Source organism: Plectropomus leopardus, chromosome 12 (genome assembly GCF_026936395.1).
Source record: "Plectropomus leopardus strain MGB_pleo_1.0 chromosome 12, ASM2693639v1, whole genome shotgun sequence".
Classification (NCBI taxonomy): Eukaryota; Metazoa; Chordata; class Actinopteri; order Perciformes; family Serranidae; genus Plectropomus; species Plectropomus leopardus.
The window spans coordinates 36576176-36594986 of NC_142187.1; the positions used below are offsets into that span (position 1 = coordinate 36576176).

The window sequence follows — 18811 nt, forward strand, 5'->3', positions numbered from 1 at the left end:
AAAGGCCTCTAAAAACTGCAGCCCTTTTTTTCTTTTTAAACTTTTCACAGATTTTATATTTCTTTCCAACTATTCAATTTTTTTTTCCTTTAAAAGTTTTTCACTGTTCTTAATTTAAATTTCTGGCTACTCTGAACATTTTGTTTTGCAGATTTTACCGTCCTTTAATTTTTTTTGCATATTTCAAAAGCTTTTGGCGATTTCTTTTTCTTTGTTTTTTAAATATTTTGGTTATTTTGAAAGAAAAAGTGCTCTCTAACCCTGTCGGCCATCCAAAATAAAAATCACCAAAATGACGCTGTTTATGGCAGCCACAAACAGAAAAAAGAGCGAGAACCGTTCACGCAGCACTCATCATTCACACAGAGGAGACATATTTCAGAGCTTTAATTGAGAAGATGGATGTAATTAACAGTAAACTCAAAGTCTGGATCTACGCCTGAAGCCCCGCCTCCCGGAGCTCTGAAGCCCCGCCTCCTGACGCTAAGCGGCCCCGTCTCCTGACGCTCGCCTCAGTCGGACTTTTTATTGGATGCCGTTCTGAGGTCATCGTCGTCCTCGTCGTCACTGGTTGGTCGGTTCTTCCTGCAGAGGTAGAAGAAGACGGCAAAGATGGCGAGCGGGAAGCTGACCAGGAAGCAGCCAATCAGCGGCGCCCGGCTGAACAGCACCTGGACAGACAGACGACAGAGAAGACACACTGTGAGGACAAAAGCAGTGGTTAATGTCACTGTCGCAAGTTTCTTTAACAGAAAAAAAAATTCTGTTGTTCAAATTCACACTGACGTCCTAAACTAATCCAAAACCATCCAGACCCACAAAAACCATCCCTTTCAGTTTCAGTCTGTCTCAACTTGTCTGTCTGTCTCAGTTTGTCTCAGTTATGGTGCTTTTCCACTTCACGGTACTGGCTCTCCTCGACTGTACTCTACTCTCTTCACTTTCCATTAGAAGACAGTACCGGCTCAGTGTAGCTGGTCGTCATAGTGACGCCATGGGACACTCCCACTTTCAGGGGAGCCCCATTTTCTGGTGTGAACCACTAAACATGTGACATTCATGAAGTGTTACAGCGCGCGGTCAATAACAAGGTTACTGTGAGACATACTGTACTAATACCCGCCGCTAACGTGTCCTCTCTGTCTCCGTCCTTCTGCTGGACGATGAGGAGTTCAGGGGCCTCATGTACAAAGACTTGCGTGGATTTCCTACTGAAACATGGCGTACGCTCAAATCCAGAAAACGTCGTACGCACAAAAAAATCCTGATGTATGAATCTGTGCGCACGCATGAATCCAAGCACATTCCCTTTGTACATCCCAATCAGCGTGGAATTGAGCGCACATGTTGGAGTACCCGACCACTCCCTGTCCACGCCCCCATTTAAATACGCAAATCATATTTAAATAAGCCCTGCACCTGAGATTCCCCTCTCTGCACGATCAGAAAAAAAGAAACAAAAGATGAGTAAGACGGGATTTTAAGCGTCCATTCATTAAGTTTATACACTTACACGGATCACACACTATTGTTGCAAATTAGTGCAGAAGTGCGCCGGGGAGAAGGTGAGGCTGATAAGTCTTTACGCACACTTTACGCACGGGGTTATTAACATGAGTACGTTACGCACAGTGACAAACAGGGGCTTGTTAGAAAGATCTGAAACTGTAGTTTAACCAGCAAAACAGCAAGTCACTAACGCTAACCGCTGACTAGTAATGATGCGGTGAAGACGGGATATGATTTGGGGGAGCACATGCTCAATGCGCATCACAGGGACTAATATTAGGACAATTACACGACAAATTTACTTACCAAGAAGCCACCCATCGCACACAGTGCCAGCTTATCTGTTCCCAACCATGCTGTTACTCAGAATGCGTGAATCGTGCGTTGAACCAGGCCACCTCGCCACAATGTTGGTTAACTGCATTTGCGCATCACATATGATCTGTACATTGATGGAATGAAAGTGTTTCCTGTTCACGTATACAAATTCATCATGTGACGGTGCTTTTATAGCAATGTGTGTGCAGTCGTTAGCTCCGATTACATTAGGAAAACCGGCTCTCGCTGCAAATTGCGCTTTAATGTTGACCTGCTCAGCTGCATGGTATGGGAATTTGATATATCTGGCTGACATGCGGATAATTCCGTCCCACACGGCTGGCATGGCTCGGCTGAGGGTTGACCGGCACGGTCCCGATCGGTCGGCCAGCTCCCTCTGAAATGCCCCGGTTGCCAGGAACCCCAGTGTGGTCAGCACCTGTATGGGCACAGGCAGCATGGCTCCTGGCTGTGTTGCGCTCCAAGGCCGGCCGCAGCTCACAAGACAGTTCCACGAGGATTGCCCTCGGGAACCTAAAGCGGCTGATGAGCCAGTCGTCATCGTGTGCCAGTACATCGTCTCTGTCTCGAAACACACGCTCTCTTCTAATTGCACCATTTGCAATGTCCTCTAATGCTGCTAAAGCTGCCATTGTTTTCAGCGGTACTTTTTGCACCACTTTGCGCACACTTTTATATCCACTCATGTTTCCCAGGATCACCTCTAAGTGTCGCCAAAGTATCAACAGCTGTAGAAACGTGCGTACGCCAGCTATGAAGTTGGCGTGAGGCACCGCACATTTCCACGGTCATTTCACTCTTGATACGTCTGAACTTTGCCGTGAGAAAGAGCGTACGCCACGTTTTTGTGCGTACGCACCCTTTGTACATGAGGCCCCTGGTCAATACAGAAATGTAGGAATCTGAGCGCAGCGCCGCTTCACGCACAGACAGCCGCAGCAGGAATAAACTCGGAAGTTAAATAGTGGAGACAAATGTTCAGAGATGGAAAGTAATGAGTCAATAAACACAACATTACATATTACTTCAAGTTTTCATTATTTCAGGAACCTTTATGCGGGGGCAAACAAAACAACTAACTAACTAACTAACTTTTTTTTGACTATTAGCTTAATAAGCGAACTGACACTACATTGCTTTCAGTCTAGCTGCAAAACATTTAAAGTTTGCAGAATAAAAGCTGATCAAGGAGTATGAGTGAGAAAAATCTCTGAAGCAGCAAACCCGATAAGATGAGTCAGGTGAGAGCCTGCAGGCCATCGCGCAAGAACTGAGAAAGATTAATGACCGGATTAACGCATACAAGTAAATGTGAAGGCTACGTCTGACGAAAAACTACAAGGATTACACGCGTCCTTGGAAAAGGACAGCAAAGTGGATAATCTGCGTGATTCTCTGACAAAAATCGCTAATGGAAATAACGAAGCTCTCAAGCAAGAATTAGAAAGAAAATTCAAGCAGATAAGAGACAACATGGATATAGAAACGGGAACCTTAACAGCCCGGCTTGAACAGAGGGAAGTTAATATGAATGCCACTGAGATGAAACGAGTTAAATTTGACGCATACATCTCCATCACTGTGGCTGGCCTGCCTTTTCAAGAGGGCGAAAAAGTGAAGGACCAGATTAAGAGGCTTCTGACGGAGGGTTTGAGATGCGACCCTCCGCCCAGCGTGGTTAACGGCGAGAGGCTGAAGCCTGGGGGACGCGGGCCGGGGCTCATCAAAGATGAGCTGGGCTCCACAGAGGAAAAGGTGGCGGTGCTGAGAAGAAAGCAAAACCTGCGTGAAAACGGGCGATTACAAAAAGAAAAAAATTCAAACAAATCTGCTTTTCAAAGGTTTAAATGCTTGTGAAGGGCGTCTGAATGACAAAACTGAAACATCCAGGTTTCAGAGGGTTAATATGAATACTGAACTTCTTACTCTCATTCTACTGGAATGAAGAGCTACAGTACCTTATGGCAGTCAAGGCGAAAGGCGGAAAACTCATTTCTGAAATGCAAAAGTACCCAGTCAGATAAAAAGGACCTCCTAAAAATCTTTAAAGACTCTCAGTATGCATGCGATAAACATACAGAAGAAATAAAAGGCGTTACCAAAGAGGTCAGGTCTGCATACTGAAAGGATCCAAACCTCCAACCCACAACTTTTTTAAAAGGAAAGTAATAAACAGGGATAAAGAAAATTCCTATGGAGGTGCTTGGGAATGATGGTAACTAGGTTATTGAGTAATTGCAAGTTAGAAATAAGTGGGAAACAACCTTTAAAGGGCTGTTTTATGATAGTGCAGCACTTTTTGATGAGGCATTTTATAAGGAAATATAGCAGCTGAGCTTCACATCAGCTTAACACTGAGCTGATCATGGCAGAGGTCCAGCTGACCATTAATAAAGCAAAAGAAGGAAAAGCCACAGGCGTAAAAAAATCTACCAAATTCAATTTTGAAATCCCCAGTGCTCACTCACGTTCTACATGGGTTGTTTAAAAAATTTTTCGAAACTGGTAAAATACCCTCTGTTTGGCAAAGGTCCGTTATAAATCCTATTCTTAAATCTCAGTGAGAAGTGATGATCCCAGGATAGCTCTCAGTTATAGAGGATTGGCTCCAGCCCCCCCGCGACCCTTACGAGGACAAGCGGTTACAGAAAATGACTGACTGACTGACTGACAGTCTGTTAGGCACCATATACAAGCTATATTCCTCTAGTCTCAATAACAGGCATATGTCATACCTCGAGAGGAGACACCTCCTTGTAGATGAACAAAATAGGTAGAGCCTGTATTGATCACCTTTTTACACTTTGCACAATAATAAGAACCAGGTTAGGAGAGAAGAAACCCACATTTGCTTGCTTTATTGATTTTAGAGCAGCTTCTGATTTTCTGAACAGAGACCTTTTACTATATAGACTTTTAGAATACGGAGTCAATGAGAAATTTTGCAAAACCAATACAATCTATATACAGTAATCCTGTAGCAGGTGTTAGAGTAAATGAGTTTCATACTGGTTGGTTTCCAAAACCTTTGGGTGTGAAACAAGGAGATCATTTGTCTCTCGCCTTATTTGCAGTCTACATTAATGATCTGGCATGTACAAGTCACTAAATTGTGGTGTGCAATGTGGACAAATAATGGTAAGCATCCTTTTTTACGCAGATGATATTGTTACAAGATATGCAAAAAATGCTGTCCTATACAAAAGAGTGGTGTAAGAAATGGAGGTTGTCCATAAACGAAGAGAAAACAGTTATATTAGTTATATGATATCAGTGAAGTTATATTAGCAAATATCAGTTTTACTTTGGTGACAAAAGATTCATTTTGTAAAGTCATATAAGTATTTGGGTTTTTACATTGATGAACACATGAATTTCACTGAGTCGGCAGGCAGAGCATTGGGAGGAGTGATTGGTAAAATCAAGACTAGATATGGATTTGAGCAATTATTCTCCAAACTGGAAAAAACGGACTTTGTAACATGAAAGGATGGATGTTTAATGAGGTTAATGAGATGAGATTTTGAGTAAACCAAAGCTACATACTTACCGTGAAAGTAAATATGAATACTTCACTGAAAATTATGTTCTGTTTAATTTATCAAAGAAAAAAGTGATCACTTTGAGCTAAGATTAGTGCACGTATACTGCCACTTCATTCTGAAACTGGTAGGTATGGAGGACTGGAAGAAGAAGACCTTTTTTTCCGAATGTGTGACCATAAAGAAATAGAGAATGAGTCTCACTTTGTTCTGTATTGTCCTTCTTATTGAAAAATTCATGAGGAATTGTCTACTAATCCAAAGACCAAAGTAGATCTGATAAATATTGACGACTAACAGCAACAGAAATGGTCTCTCAGTCTCAGTCTCAGTCTCAGTCTCAATCACTAACTAAAGGATGCAGTCTCTGCAGAAACTGCAGGTGTGAATACAGAATGTTGAAAAGCTGATGCTGACTTCAGTGTGTAAGAAGACGATAAATCAGCTGGAGTGTTTGAATTGGAAGTTTAAAATTGAAAAACCTGAATCTACAAAATCTACAAGGATGTGAAACATTCACAATTTTGAAAGAAGTTTCTATGTCAATGTATGAGTGAAGAGATAAAAGCTGAAAATGCTAAAAAACCTTAAATTCATTTGAACGGGGAAAATATCGCGAAAAACTCTTAACATTTTGAAAAGTATAAAAGTTGTGAATGAAAACCTGTCTGTCTCTCAGCTGTCCTCTGACCAGTATTTCTCTGTGGACTTACCGTTAGTGCGACTTTGATGTCATAAACGAAGCGTCTGATGCGCTGAGGGACACCGTTTCCTCCCTGACACTGAGGACACAGACGATAAACATATGTCCCGTAAATAATAAAACACAGCTGTTCAATGTCTCTGTCATCCTGTCTCACCTGGAAACCTGTCTCACCTGGGGTGCAGTCTCACATGGTGACCTGTCTCACCTGGAGTCTCACCTGGAGACCTGTCTCACCTGGAGACCTGTCTCACCTAGAGACCTGTCTCACCTGGAGACCTGTCTCACCTAGAGACTTGTCTCACCTGGATGCTGCCGTCCAGAACGCCGTTCAGGAAGTCCAGCAGGTGTCGCTCGCTCTCCAAGGCACCCGGCAGCAGGAAGTAACCGTCATTGGACAGATTGACGATGATGACTGAGGGAACGATCACCTGACTGACGACAACAACCAGAAACAGTCAGCTGGTCTCGAGTCATTAGTCTCTAGTCTTCAACATATCTGGTCATTAATGTTTCTAGTCTTTAAGATCTAAAGTCACTGATGTGTCTACGTGGACATGGGACAAGGGACAAAAGACAAGGAGAAAACTCCCAAGGCTGTGATGTCATAGACTACAAACTTTAGGAACTAGAGAAGACCTAGAGACATTAGCGACTAGAAACATTCATGACTAGAGATACTAACGACTAGAAACATTAACGACCCAAAACATTAACAACAAAACGCTAAGACTAGCAACATGAACAACTGAGACATTAACGACCAAAGACGTTAACGATTAGAAACATTGAAGACTAGAGACATTAACGACCAAAGACGTTAACGATTAGAAACATTGAAGACTAAAGATGCAAACGTACCCCATTACAAGTCCTTCAATGTAGTCCCTGTCCTCCATGAAACCAAAGTGAAAGTTCCTGAGAGACAGAGACAGAAAGAGAGACAAAGACAGAGACAGAGACAGAAAGGAAGACAGCTGAATGTTTTTGTCTCAGTAGTTTGTCACTCCGAGTCTTTGTGTCCTCTGTGTCCTCTGAAACTGACCTGCTGTAGATGTCTCTGTAGTCGGCGGACACTTTCTCCACCAGACCTTTATACCTGAGCAGGTGACAGGAAACTCATCACAGGAAGCTCAGATGACATCACACAGTGTAGTGTTGGACGCAGTCTTACCTGAGACTGTCCTCACTGACGCTCCTGTCCTCCACCAGCGCCAACACCACCAATTTACCTGAGGACACAACACCAGTCAACACCAGTTTACCTGAGGACGGTGTGTCCCTGAGGAAAGGTGAGCTGTTACCTGACTCTCCCATCGCGTACAAAGTGTAGCTGTCAATCTTAAAGTAGTTTGGGAATCGTTCTTTGTTGATCCACGACTTCAGATCACCGTCACGCTCCTCTGAAACACAAAGACTCTGAGCACTCACACTCCCCTGAACAATACTCACCTGAACAATACTCACACTCACCTGAACAATACTCACCTGAACAATACTCACACTCACCTGAACAATACTCACACTCACCTGAACAGCATCACACTCACCTGAACAATACTCACACTCAACTGAACAGCATCACTGTCACCTGAACAATACTCACACTCACCTGAACAGCACTCACACTCACCTGAACAGCACTCACACTCACCTGAACAATACTCACACTCACCTGAACAGCACTCACACTCACCTGAACAATACTCACACTCACCTGAACAGCATCACACTCACCTGAACAATACTCACACTCACCTGAACAGCACTCACACTCACCTGAACAGCACTCACACTCACCTGAACAATACTCACACTCACCTGAACAGCATCACACTCACCTGAACAATACTCACACTCACCTGAACAATACTCACACTCACCTGAACAGCATCACACTCACCTGAACAATACTCACACTCAACTGAACAGCATCACACTCACCTGAACAATACTCACACTCACCTGAACAGCACTCACACTCACCTGAACAATACTCACACTCACCTGAACAGCATCACACTCACCTGAACAGCACTCACACTCACCTGAACAGCATCACACTCACCTGAACAATACTCACACTCACCTGAACAGCACTCACACTCACCTGAACAATACTCACACTCACCTGAACAGCATCACACTCACCTGAACAATACTCACACTCACCTGAACAGCATCACACTCACCTGAACAGCACTCACACTCACCTGAACAGCACTCACACATTAATTGTTACACTAATTAGCTCGTTAAGGTGTTTTAAATTAACAGGTTGTAACATCAGTTTTCTGTCTCACCATCAAATGTAAAAAAGGTTCCATCTTTAAAAACCACCACAGCCGGCAGAGACAGCAGGGACACCGCCTGGAGACAGACAGGGAGGTTAGACAGGGACATCTACTGTCCTCTACTCTACTGTTCTCTGCTGTCTTCTACTGTCCTCTACCATCCACTACTCTACTGTCCTTTATTGGTTGCTTTTGTCTTCTACTGTTTTCTACAGTCCCCCACTGTCCTCCATTGCCTTCTACTGTCCTCTCATGTCCTCTGAGTCAAACCTTGGGCAGGACGTCTCTGGTAGAAGAGAAGAAGTAGGTGTGAACGATCAGCTCTTCAGCTGCTGACGTGAAGTTTCCCTGAAAGCACACCAGAGGTCAGAGTGTGTATGTGTGTGTGTATAGGTGTGTGTGTGTGTGTGTGTGTGTGTGTGTGTGTGTGTGTGTGTGTGTGTGTGTGTGTATGTGTCAGTGTAGGTGTGTAGGTGTGTGTGTGTGTGTGTGTGTATGTGTCGATGTAGGTGTGTAGGTGTGTGTGTGTGTGTCGATGTAGGTGTGTAGGTGTGTGTGTGTGTCAGTGTAGGTGTGCGTGTGTGTGTGTGTGTGTCGGTGTAGGTGTGTGTACTTTCAGCTGTGACGTGGCTCCGATGTAAACAAACATGACATCATGGCGGTTCATGGCATGTTGGAAGAGCTGCAGGCTGCTCAGAGATCGAACCAGCGGCCTGAAAAACACGACACACACTGATGTCACACTGACCAACATCATCAACAAAAACAATGACATCATCAACAAAAACAACATCAACAACAAAAACAGTGACATCAAAAACAACAACATCATCAATAAAGACATCATCATCATCACTCAGTCATGCTGGGTCTGATCTGCTGTCAGTCTGTGCTCCATAAAAGGACACTCTGATAGCCCTGTGGTACTCTCACTGCCGGGGGCTCGCGATTACAGAGCCTGGGTCTGATGAACTGCACTACGCTAATCCTGTTGCCTCTCGGGAGCATTCCTGCTCCCTTGTTTCCTAGTTTCCCTGGATCCTGGCCGTAACCTTGACTGTGCCTGACCGTGGTGATAGCTGTGCTGATGCCGCGACCCTGCCTTTGGTTGTGCTCGTGCTGTGGCTGCACTGATTCTGTGCCCCCTGCTCGCCCTGATCGTGGTCTGGTCCTGGTTGCGCCGATGCTGTGATCTTGCCTTTGGACACCTCCCTTTCACATATGCATGAGACTGTTATCATCTCTATCAACATCATCATAGAGAGCAATTACTAATTTCACACCTACCATTATTGTAATATGACATGCATCTGTTTCTATTATTGCTGTGCCCCCCCTCCTCTCTCCCCACCCTCTCTCCCCTCTCTCTCTTTCTCTTTCCTTTTTTGCCATGATTGTATTTCATTTGCTATTTACGACATCTATTGTTCGTCTGTCCGTCCTGGAAGAGGGATCCCTCACTATCCTCTACCACTCTTCCTGAGGTTTCTTCCTCTTTTTTTCCCCGTTACAGGGGTTCTTTTTGGGGAGTTTTTCCTCGGGTGATGTGAGGGTCTGAGGGCAGAGGGATGTCGTACACTGTAAAGCCCTCTGAGGCAAACCATGTTTTGTGATAATGGGCTATATAAATAAAACTGACTTGACTCTGAGTCTGACTCTGAGTCTGACTCTGAGTCTGAACTCTGAACTCTGACTCTGAGTCTGACTCTGAACTCTGAACTCTGAACTCTGAACTCTGAACCCTGAGTCTAACTCTGAGTCTGACTCTGAGTCTAACTCTGAGTCTGAACTCTGAACTCTGACTCTAACTCTGAGTCTGACTCTGAGTCTGACTCTGAACTCTGAGTCTGACTCTGAGTCTGACTCTGAACTCTGAGTCTGACTCTGAGTCTGACTCTGAACTCTGAGTCTAACTCTGAGTCTGACTCTAACTCTGAGTCTGACTCTGAGTCTGACTCTGAACTCTGAGTCTGACTCTGAGTCTAACTCTGAGTCTGAACTCTGAACTCTGAGTCTAACTCTGAGTCTAACTCTAAGTCTGACTCTGAACTCTGAGTCTAACTCTGAACTCTGAGTCTAACTCTGAGTCTGACTGAACTCTGAGTCGAACTCTGACTCTGACTCTGAACTCTGAGTCTGACTCTGAACTCTGAGTCTAACTCTGAACCCTGAGTCTAACTCTGAGTCTGACTCTGAACTCTGAATCTAACTCTGAGTCTGACTCTGAGTCTGACTCTGAACTCTGAGTCTGACTCTGAGTCTGACTCTGAACTCTGAGTCTGACTCTGAGTCTGACTCTGAACTCTGAGTCTAACTCTGAGTCTAACTCTAAGTCTGACTCTGAACTCTGAGTCTGACTCTGAACTCTGAGTCTAACTCTGAACTCTGAGTCTAACTCTGAGTCTGACTCTGAACTCTGAGTCGAACTCTGACTCTGACTCTGAACTCTGAGTCTGACTCTGAACTCTGAGTCTAACTCTGAGTCTGACTCTGAACTCTGAATCTAACTCTGAGTCTGACTCTGAGTCTGACTCTGAACTCTGAGTCTGACTCTGAGTCTGACTCTGAACTCTGAGTCTAACTCTGAGTCTGACTCTGAGTCTGACTCTGAACTCTGAGTCTGACTCTGAGTCTGACTCTGAATTCTGAATCTAACTCTGAGTCTGACTCTGAGTCTGACTCTGAACTCTGAGTCTGACACTGAGTCTAACTCTGACTCTGAACTCTGAACTCTGAGTCTAACTCTGAGTCTTACTCTAAGTCTGACTCTGAACTCTGAGTCTGACTCTGAACTCTGAGTCTAACTCTGAGTCTGACTCTGAACTCTGAGTCTGACTCTGAGTCTGACTCTGAGTCTGACTCTGAGTCTGACTCTGAACTCTGAGTCTGACTCTGAGTCTAACTCTGAGTCTGAACTCTGAGTCTGACTCTGAACTCTGAACTCTGAGTCTGACTCTGAACTCTGAGTCTAACTCTGAGTCTAACTCTGAGTCTAACTCTGAGTCTGACTCTGAACTCTGAACTCTGAACTCTGAGTATGTTCACCCTGAGTTTGTCGCGTGCAGGACCTCATAATCAGAGTCTTCACATAATCTGCTTTCTGGAATACCCCCCTGATCTCTGATTGGCTGTTAATATTGAGGACATGTGTCCCCTGTCTGTTTACATGTGGAATGGACAACAGAAAGAACATTGACATGTGTCTTTTTACACACGTGTACATGTGAGCCAGGCCCCGTCCCCTCAGACTGAGCTCAGGATCAGAGGTTTACTTACCCTGCCACTCGATTAGCGAAATCCAGGATCCCGTCTCTGGTCCTCTGTCCCAAATACTTATACGTCCTGTCTTTCTTCACCCTGAGAACACAAACAAACGCTCAGACAATCTTTAAACAACCTTCATTTGTTCTCCCTGAGAACGCTCAGCAGAGAAACAGAACCATTACCACTTAGTTTAACTCATCATTGCCACCACCACCAAAAGAGTCATCGCCCATCACAGCCGCTCTGCACGGAGATAACACAGAGCTCCAACAGCAGCATCACAGCTGCGTAGCGCCCCCTCTGGTTTCCCCGGTAACAGCATTAGCGCTATTAGCACGGCTGTCGCCGTTAGCACTGAATGAGCTCCCTTCATAAATAATAAACAACAAGGAAGTTTCGATATAAAAATGGACTCACATGAGGATGGTCGGATAACCTCTGACCCCGAAGTGTTTGGCAAATGCTGCAGACACAAACACAACATGACAACAACAAAAACAACAACAACAAAAACAACAATTCTTTTTTTTAAGGAGCAATCTTAAGGTCCACAGCACAGCCTTTTATTTTGAAGGGCTCACTGACCAGTGCTGGTGGTGGCGTCCGATTTGCCGACATTCACCGGAGAACCGAGACTCTTGAGTTCTGATCCGATCTGATGCCAAACTGGATCCAGCTGTTTACAGAATGAACACCAGGGGGCATAGAACTACACAGGAGAGAACAGGGGAGAACGGGGAGAACAGGTGAAAACAGGGGAGAACAGGGGAGAACAGGAGAGAACAGGGGAGAACAGGTGGGAACAGGTGAAAACAGGGGAGAACAGGGGAGAACAGGTGGGAACAGGTGAAAACAGGGGAGAACAGGGGAGAACAGGTGGGAACAGGGGAGAACAGGGGAGAACAGGTGGGAACAGGTGAAAACAGGGGAGAACAGGGGAGAACAAGTGGGAACAGGTGAAAACAGGGGAGAACAGGGGAGAACAGGTGGGAACAGGGGAGAACAGGGGAGAACAGGTGGGAACAGGGGAGAAAAGGGGAGAACAGGTGAAAACAGGAGAGAACAAGTGGGAACAGGGGAAAACAGGGGAGAACAGGGGAGAACAGGTGGGAACAGGGGAGAACAGGGGAGAACAGGTGGGAACAGGGGAGAAAAGGGGAGAACAGGTGAAAACAGGAGAGAACAGGGGAGAACAGGTGGGAACAGGAGAGAACAGGAGAGAACAGGGGAGAACAGGTGGGAACAGGTGAAAACAGGGGAGAACAGGGGAGAAAAGGTGGGAACAGATGAAAACAGGGGAGAACAGGTGAAAACAGGAGAGAACAGGTAAAAACAGGGGAGAACAGGGGAGAACAGGTGGGAACAGGGGAGAACAGGGGAGAACAGGTGGGAACAGGTGTAAACAGGAGAGAACAGGGGAGAACAGGTGGGAACAGGTGAAAACAGGGGAGAACAGGGGAGAACAGGTGGGAACAGGAGAGAACAGGGGAGAACAGGTGGGAACAGGTGAAAACAGGGGAGAACAGGGGAGAACAGGTGGGAACAGGTGGGAACAGGTGAAAACAGGAGAGAACAGGGGAGAACAGGTGGGAACAGGTGAAAACAGGGGAGAACAGGTGGGAACAGGTGAAAACAGGAGAGAACAGGAGAGAAAAGAAGAGAACAGGTGAGAACAGGAGAGAACAGGAGAGAGCAAGAGAGAACAAGTGAGAACAGGTGGGAACAGGAGAGAACAAGTGAGAACAGGTGGGAACAGGAGAGAACAAGTGAGAACAGGTGTGAACAGGTGGGAACAGGAGAGAACAAGTGAGGATAGGAGAGAACAGGTGTGAACAGTTGTGAACAGGTGGGAACAGGAGAGAACAAGAGAGAACAAGCGAGAACAGGTGGGAACAGGAGAGAACAGGTGTGAACAGGTGGGAACAGGAGAGAACAAGAGAGAACAGGTGTGAACAGGTGGGAACAGTACTTTGATGAGCCAGATGTCGTCAGTTCCTCTCGTCTCCATGAAGCTGTTAAAAACAAAAAACTGGTTTCAGCCTCCATGTTCTTCTTCATGTGTCTGATGTTGACTGAGGGGAGAGGTGGCGGTGGCAGTGGCGGCGGTGGTGGCGAGGAACATGTGAAGCTCATTTAAACAAACATGTAAATGTGACAGTGTCTTGATCATTACTGTGAAAGGGTTACTTTAACAGATTTCTAGTTATTCTGTTTCAAATGTAACTAATGTAGTTACTTTATCGAAGTAACTTTCTATGTGTAATCTGATTACTTTTCAAAAAGGAGAGCAGTATTGCTGCTGATTACAAACTCTTCACTGTGAAGGTTTTATTCAGATCTTTGGTTAGGAATTGTAACTAATTACATATACTTGTGTGTAATCTGATTACTGATACTCGTTGGTTCTTTTTCTTTAAATTTCATTCTAAAAATTTGATTTGATGAATTTTTTGAGATTTTTTTCCCCACACATTTTTGGTAATTTTTCAAAGAAGGAAAGTAAATCTTTTCGTTCCCGCCGGCCCCACTCTCCCCTACGGCCGGAGGGGTGAGTCATCTTTAAAAACTCACGAGTCATCGAGTTCCTCCACGAAGGCCGACACCGACACCAGCAGCAGCACTGAATCACAACAAACAAACAAACAAACAAACAAACAAACAATAAACAACAGCTGTGATTGGTTCAGAGACAGGAAGCTGCTCGGAGTCCTTTCAGATTAAAGCCGGTGATCTGCAGAAACAGTCTGTCTCTCATCCTGAAAGTTTCTGCAGCTCCCAACCCCCCCCCCAACCCAGAGGTCAGGGGTCACACACATTTTATCAGGACTTTGAGTCAGATTTTAAAGACCAAACATTCTCTGAATCGACCATCGATCCTCCTCATTGGTTCTTTTGCATCACTATATAACAGCTTTTTTTTGTATTTATTTTTTAGAAGAACGTTTTCTGACTTTTCTTTAAATTTTTTTGGTAATTTATAATCACCCACAATGTCAACATGCCACAGACTGTAAGAACTGAAATTATCGTTGAATCTGAACATTTCGGACGTTCTTTGAACATTTGCTGTGCTGTTAAACAGGTGTTTTTAACAAAAATTCCAGGACTTGTCCAAAACCTTCAGTGTATATTCAATTTTCCAAAACTTTTTCAGGCCTGGGACTTGTTATTGGCAATTTCCATGACTTTTCCAGGTTTTGCCTGAAAAATTAGCTGACTGAAGTGAGCGATAAAAGAGTGATTAAAAAAAGGATAAAAGAATAATAAATACTAATAAATGTTTGTGGGACGTACCTGAGCAGAAGAGGACGGATGTCTTCATGGTGGACACGTCTTCTGGGGAAGACGCTGCTGCTTTCTGGATTAACTGTGCACCGCTAATCTGCTAACGGACACACAGAGCTAATCTGACAGATTACCTTCAGCCAAACTTTATTCACACCAACAGACAGAACAGAGCTAATCTGACAGATTACCTTCAGCCAAACTTTATTCACACCAGAAATAACAGACGGATGGAGAGTAAAATGATGTCACACAGGAAGTCAGCAGACCACTGTCAGTGAATCGGCTGTGAGGGACAGGTGTGAGGCATCTCTGTCTGTAATCTGATTACTGGGCTCAGTTCTGCTGCTCTGCCTCCTCTCTCTGGACCAATGAGAGCGCCCCAACACATCAACTCAGCTTTATTTACAAAACGTTTCACAACAAACAGAGGGGACCAAAGTGCCGTCCAAGAAGCAAGAACAATACCAATAACAACAATAATATAATAACAATAATATCATAATAACAATAAAAGATATTAAGAGATGAGATGACAATATTATCACACATACAGCAGTGTTACTTTCATGTACAGTTGAGGGGCCAACACTTACTGACCAATCACATTAAATCTCATTAACATAATTCATCATCAGGCAGCGTAACCATGACGACTGGTATGATATCACTGTTAAAAGTCAAGCCCCGCCCACAATATGATGTTTCCTCTCCGTCCAATCAAAAGACTTCCTTCTGAACATGTGACAGTTTTTCCTTCTTCTATTTGTGACGATGTCATGGCGGCATGTGAAGGGGGCGAAGCAGGAGAGGTTCAGCCTCCGCCGCAGCGCCGCCCTCAGGTGCATCACAGTCAGGTTCACTCTGCCCACCGAGAGGGGGGGCAGTGACAGCGGCATTGGAGTCATTGTTGCTGTTTAGGGCGGTGTTGGCGGCATTGGTGGTGTTGGCGCTGTGGGCAGCCTTGGAGGCGCTGTCTGCAGCGGCTTCAGTGGACGCTTGTATGGTGAAGGCCATCGAGCCAGCGGGTCCAGCAGGACTCCGTCCAGCAGGATTCGCTGTCAGACGCTGAGGACAGTCGGCTCTGCCGCCATCGGCCATTAGCCCGGCCAACGGCGCCAAGCCCGACTCCCGGTGAGCTTTGACTGGTGAGCGTGGCTCGACGGGATGAAGTGGTGCCGGAGCTGAATGACGAGCACAGGTCCTTTTCCTGCAGCCACAGTAGAGGGCGCAGCAGGGGGACGTGGCGGCCGATGGCAGCGCGGTACTTTGGGTGCGTGATGGCGTAGATGATAGGGTTGTGGATGGCGGAGGCCTTAGCGATGACAGCAGGAACAGAGTTCATGTAGGGTGTCAGCAGGTGGGCGTATCCGGCTGTGGCGGTGAGAGCAACTGCTGAGTATGGCGCCCAGGAGATGATGAACAGCAGGATCACTCCAAGAGCCACTTTAGCCAAGCTGCGGAGACGCTCGTACGCCTTGTTCGTCTCGCCACAGTTCAGCCGATCCATCTCCTGAGCCGCCCGCCACACCGCCTGGAAGATGGCGAGATAGCAGCCAGCAATCAGGCTGAGTGGGACAAAGAAGACGAAGGCGAACAGCAGGATGGTGTAGGCACGCACGGCGGCAGTGAAGCTCATGTAGTCCCAGCTGCAGGATGTCTGCAGGCCTTCAGGTATGTAGGCGCTCCAGCCAAAAAACGGTGGCAGACTCCAGCCCAGAGAGTACAGCCACACCCCCGCCAGCATCGCCAACACCCGGCTGCGACTCAGCCCGCCCAACAGCGCCAGCGGCCGTGTGATGGCCAAGCAGCGGTCCACCGCGATGGCTGTCAGCGTCATCATGGAGGTGATGCCGAACAGAGCGCCACAGAAGGCGTACAGCTCACACACGAGCTCCCCAAACACCCAGCGGTGGTGCAGACTTGACACAAAGAAAACTGGCGACTGCATCACAGACATCAGGAAGTCTGCGGCAGCCAGGTTGACCACCAGCAGGCTGCTGGGCAGGCGCAGCGTCCGACTGCGACCGAACACAAAGATGACCAGAGCATTTCCCAGCATTCCCGTCACCCCCACCAGTAGGATAACAGAGCCGATGATGTAGTGGGCATGGTCAGGGACGTCCACCGTGGGGAACAGGTGAGGCTGCAGGTGAGTGTGGTGTGTGGGGGCGGGGCCACGCAGGGTAAGAAGCTTCAACTTCCCGCCATGATGATTGGACAATGAGGAGGTGCAATTTCCTCCCAGAGAGCAGAGAGACGACCTCCCACCCGGCTGCTGTTGACTCGTCGTTACCTGTTTAATGTCGGCTGAATATCGCCTGAATGTCGGCTTAACGACGGCTGGATGTCGGCTCAATGACAGCTAAGTGATGGCTGAACGTCGGTTGGATGACGGCTAGAAATCCACTGAATGTCGGCCCAATGACGGTAGGATGTCGGCTGAGTGTCCAGTGGTTGCCGTGGGGGTGGCAGCGGTCTCTCTGCGGCGGTGGCGTCCTGCTGCAGCTCTTTATATGGTCCCGATCGATGTGTGACGGAGGATCATCGATCGGTGCTCTGACTGATCCATTAACTGCGCTCTGAGAACAGCTGTGACCTGACTGTTGGATCAATACTCGGAGGTTAACGAGTGTGTCACTCGGCGCTCTAATGCAAGCAGGTCACAGGTTCCCCAAATGTTCCAGAAATAATGTCATGGAGAACAAAGTGCTGTTCTGTTAAACTCACAGAAACAGAACCTCTCTGCAGATGTCTCAATAGAACCAGAACACTGTTCTATGTTTCCGACAATAAGAACCAAACATAGCTGACAACGGACAGGAAGTGACTCCGGGCTGAAGAGAAGAACAGATTGGCTTCGTGAAAAAATATTCAAAGTAATAACCATCTGCAGAACCAAAGAACTGAACTAGAAAAAAGAACAAGAGAAAAGAACCAGAGATCAGAACCAGAGAACAGAACCAGATATCAGAACCAGAGAAAAGGACCAACTAAAAGAATCAGAGAGCAGAACCAGAACACATACTCAGAAAACAGAACCAGAGATCAGAATCAGAGATCAGAACCAGAAAACAGAACCAGAGAGCAGAACCACCAGAGAATCAGAGAACCAGAACCAGAGAAAGAAAGAAAGAAAGAAAGAAGGAAAGAAAGAAAGAAAGAAAGAAAGAAAAAAGTAACAGGTGGATTACCTGATAATTAGTTACAAATAAATAAAATGAGATTCGAAGGACAAGTCGTGCCAAGCTGCTTGTTGTCTTTTCTTCATGTTTTTGACAGAAATCCATCAACATGCTCTGAGTTTAAAGGGTTAAATGTTTGTGAAAGGCATCGAAATGCAGCACAAGAAAAGTGATGATTCAGGATTCAAAGGGATAAAGGACACATCTGTGACAACCAATCACACTTGTTAAAGAGTACATCACACCTAACGACCACGCCTCCTCCCGCTCCTTGGCTGCGCCCCCAGGTGGAACAGTTTGCTGTGGGTTCGGAGCTTGGCGTGGACCCTCAGAGTGTGCGACGCTCGAACCTGAGAAATGTGGAGCAGCAGACATCGACCCCACAGTGACCTCGTTCTCCTAGAAAGCAGAATTTCACCCACAATGCACCACAAGTCCATCAGCCTGTAGAACTGTCCATCAATCCATCGGCTGATTGATTGGCAGGAAGGAGAGAAGAGCGTCACCATGACGACAAGCTCCATCGAGGTCCGTCCAACATCCCAGAGGTCACCTTTAGGACTCAGCGAAGACCGCCATCAACAAACCATCTGATGGAACTGCGGCCGACCAATCACTGCTGCCACTGGAGGGTGACGTCATGTCACCAAACAATCAATAACCATCAGCAAACAATCCACTAACAAACAA

At 46.1% G+C, this 18811-nt stretch overlaps 2 protein-coding genes across 4 annotated transcripts; both read right to left on the reverse strand.

Moving 5' to 3' along the window:
* Positions 1-372: 372 nt before the first annotated feature.
* LOC121951145 (protein disulfide-isomerase tmx3a-like) lies at positions 373-15012 on the reverse strand. 3 transcript variants are annotated; one of them, XM_088086059.1, is made up of 17 exons: positions 14946-15012; positions 14223-14271; positions 13621-13663; positions 12237-12360; positions 12069-12114; positions 11664-11744; positions 9001-9100; positions 8658-8735; positions 8397-8463; positions 7398-7496; positions 7268-7325; positions 7139-7192; positions 6955-7011; positions 6399-6528; positions 6104-6172; positions 3807-3843; positions 535-671 (listed from the first exon to the last, which is right to left on the reverse strand). In XM_088086059.1, exons 1-16 carry the CDS (start codon positions 14971-14973, stop codon positions 3838-3840), a joined length of 1089 nt encoding a protein of 362 aa, XP_087942185.1. In that variant the 5' UTR covers positions 14974-15012; the 3' UTR covers positions 535-671; positions 3807-3837. The 3 variants fall into 3 exon arrangements, with proteins under 3 accessions (XP_087942184.1, XP_087942185.1, XP_087942186.1); XM_088086060.1 differs by lacking the exon at positions 535-671 and adding an exon at positions 2711-3612; XM_088086058.1 differs by lacking the exon at positions 3807-3843 and having other exon boundaries at positions 373-671.
* Positions 15013-15055: 43 nt separating this feature from the next.
* opn4.1 (opsin 4.1) lies at positions 15056-17130 on the reverse strand. Its single transcript, XM_042498063.2, has one exon. The coding sequence runs from the start codon at positions 16996-16998 to the stop codon at positions 15925-15927; it is 1074 nt and encodes a 357-aa protein (XP_042353997.2). The 5' UTR covers positions 16999-17130; the 3' UTR covers positions 15056-15924.
* Positions 17131-18811: the final 1681 nt, after the last annotated feature.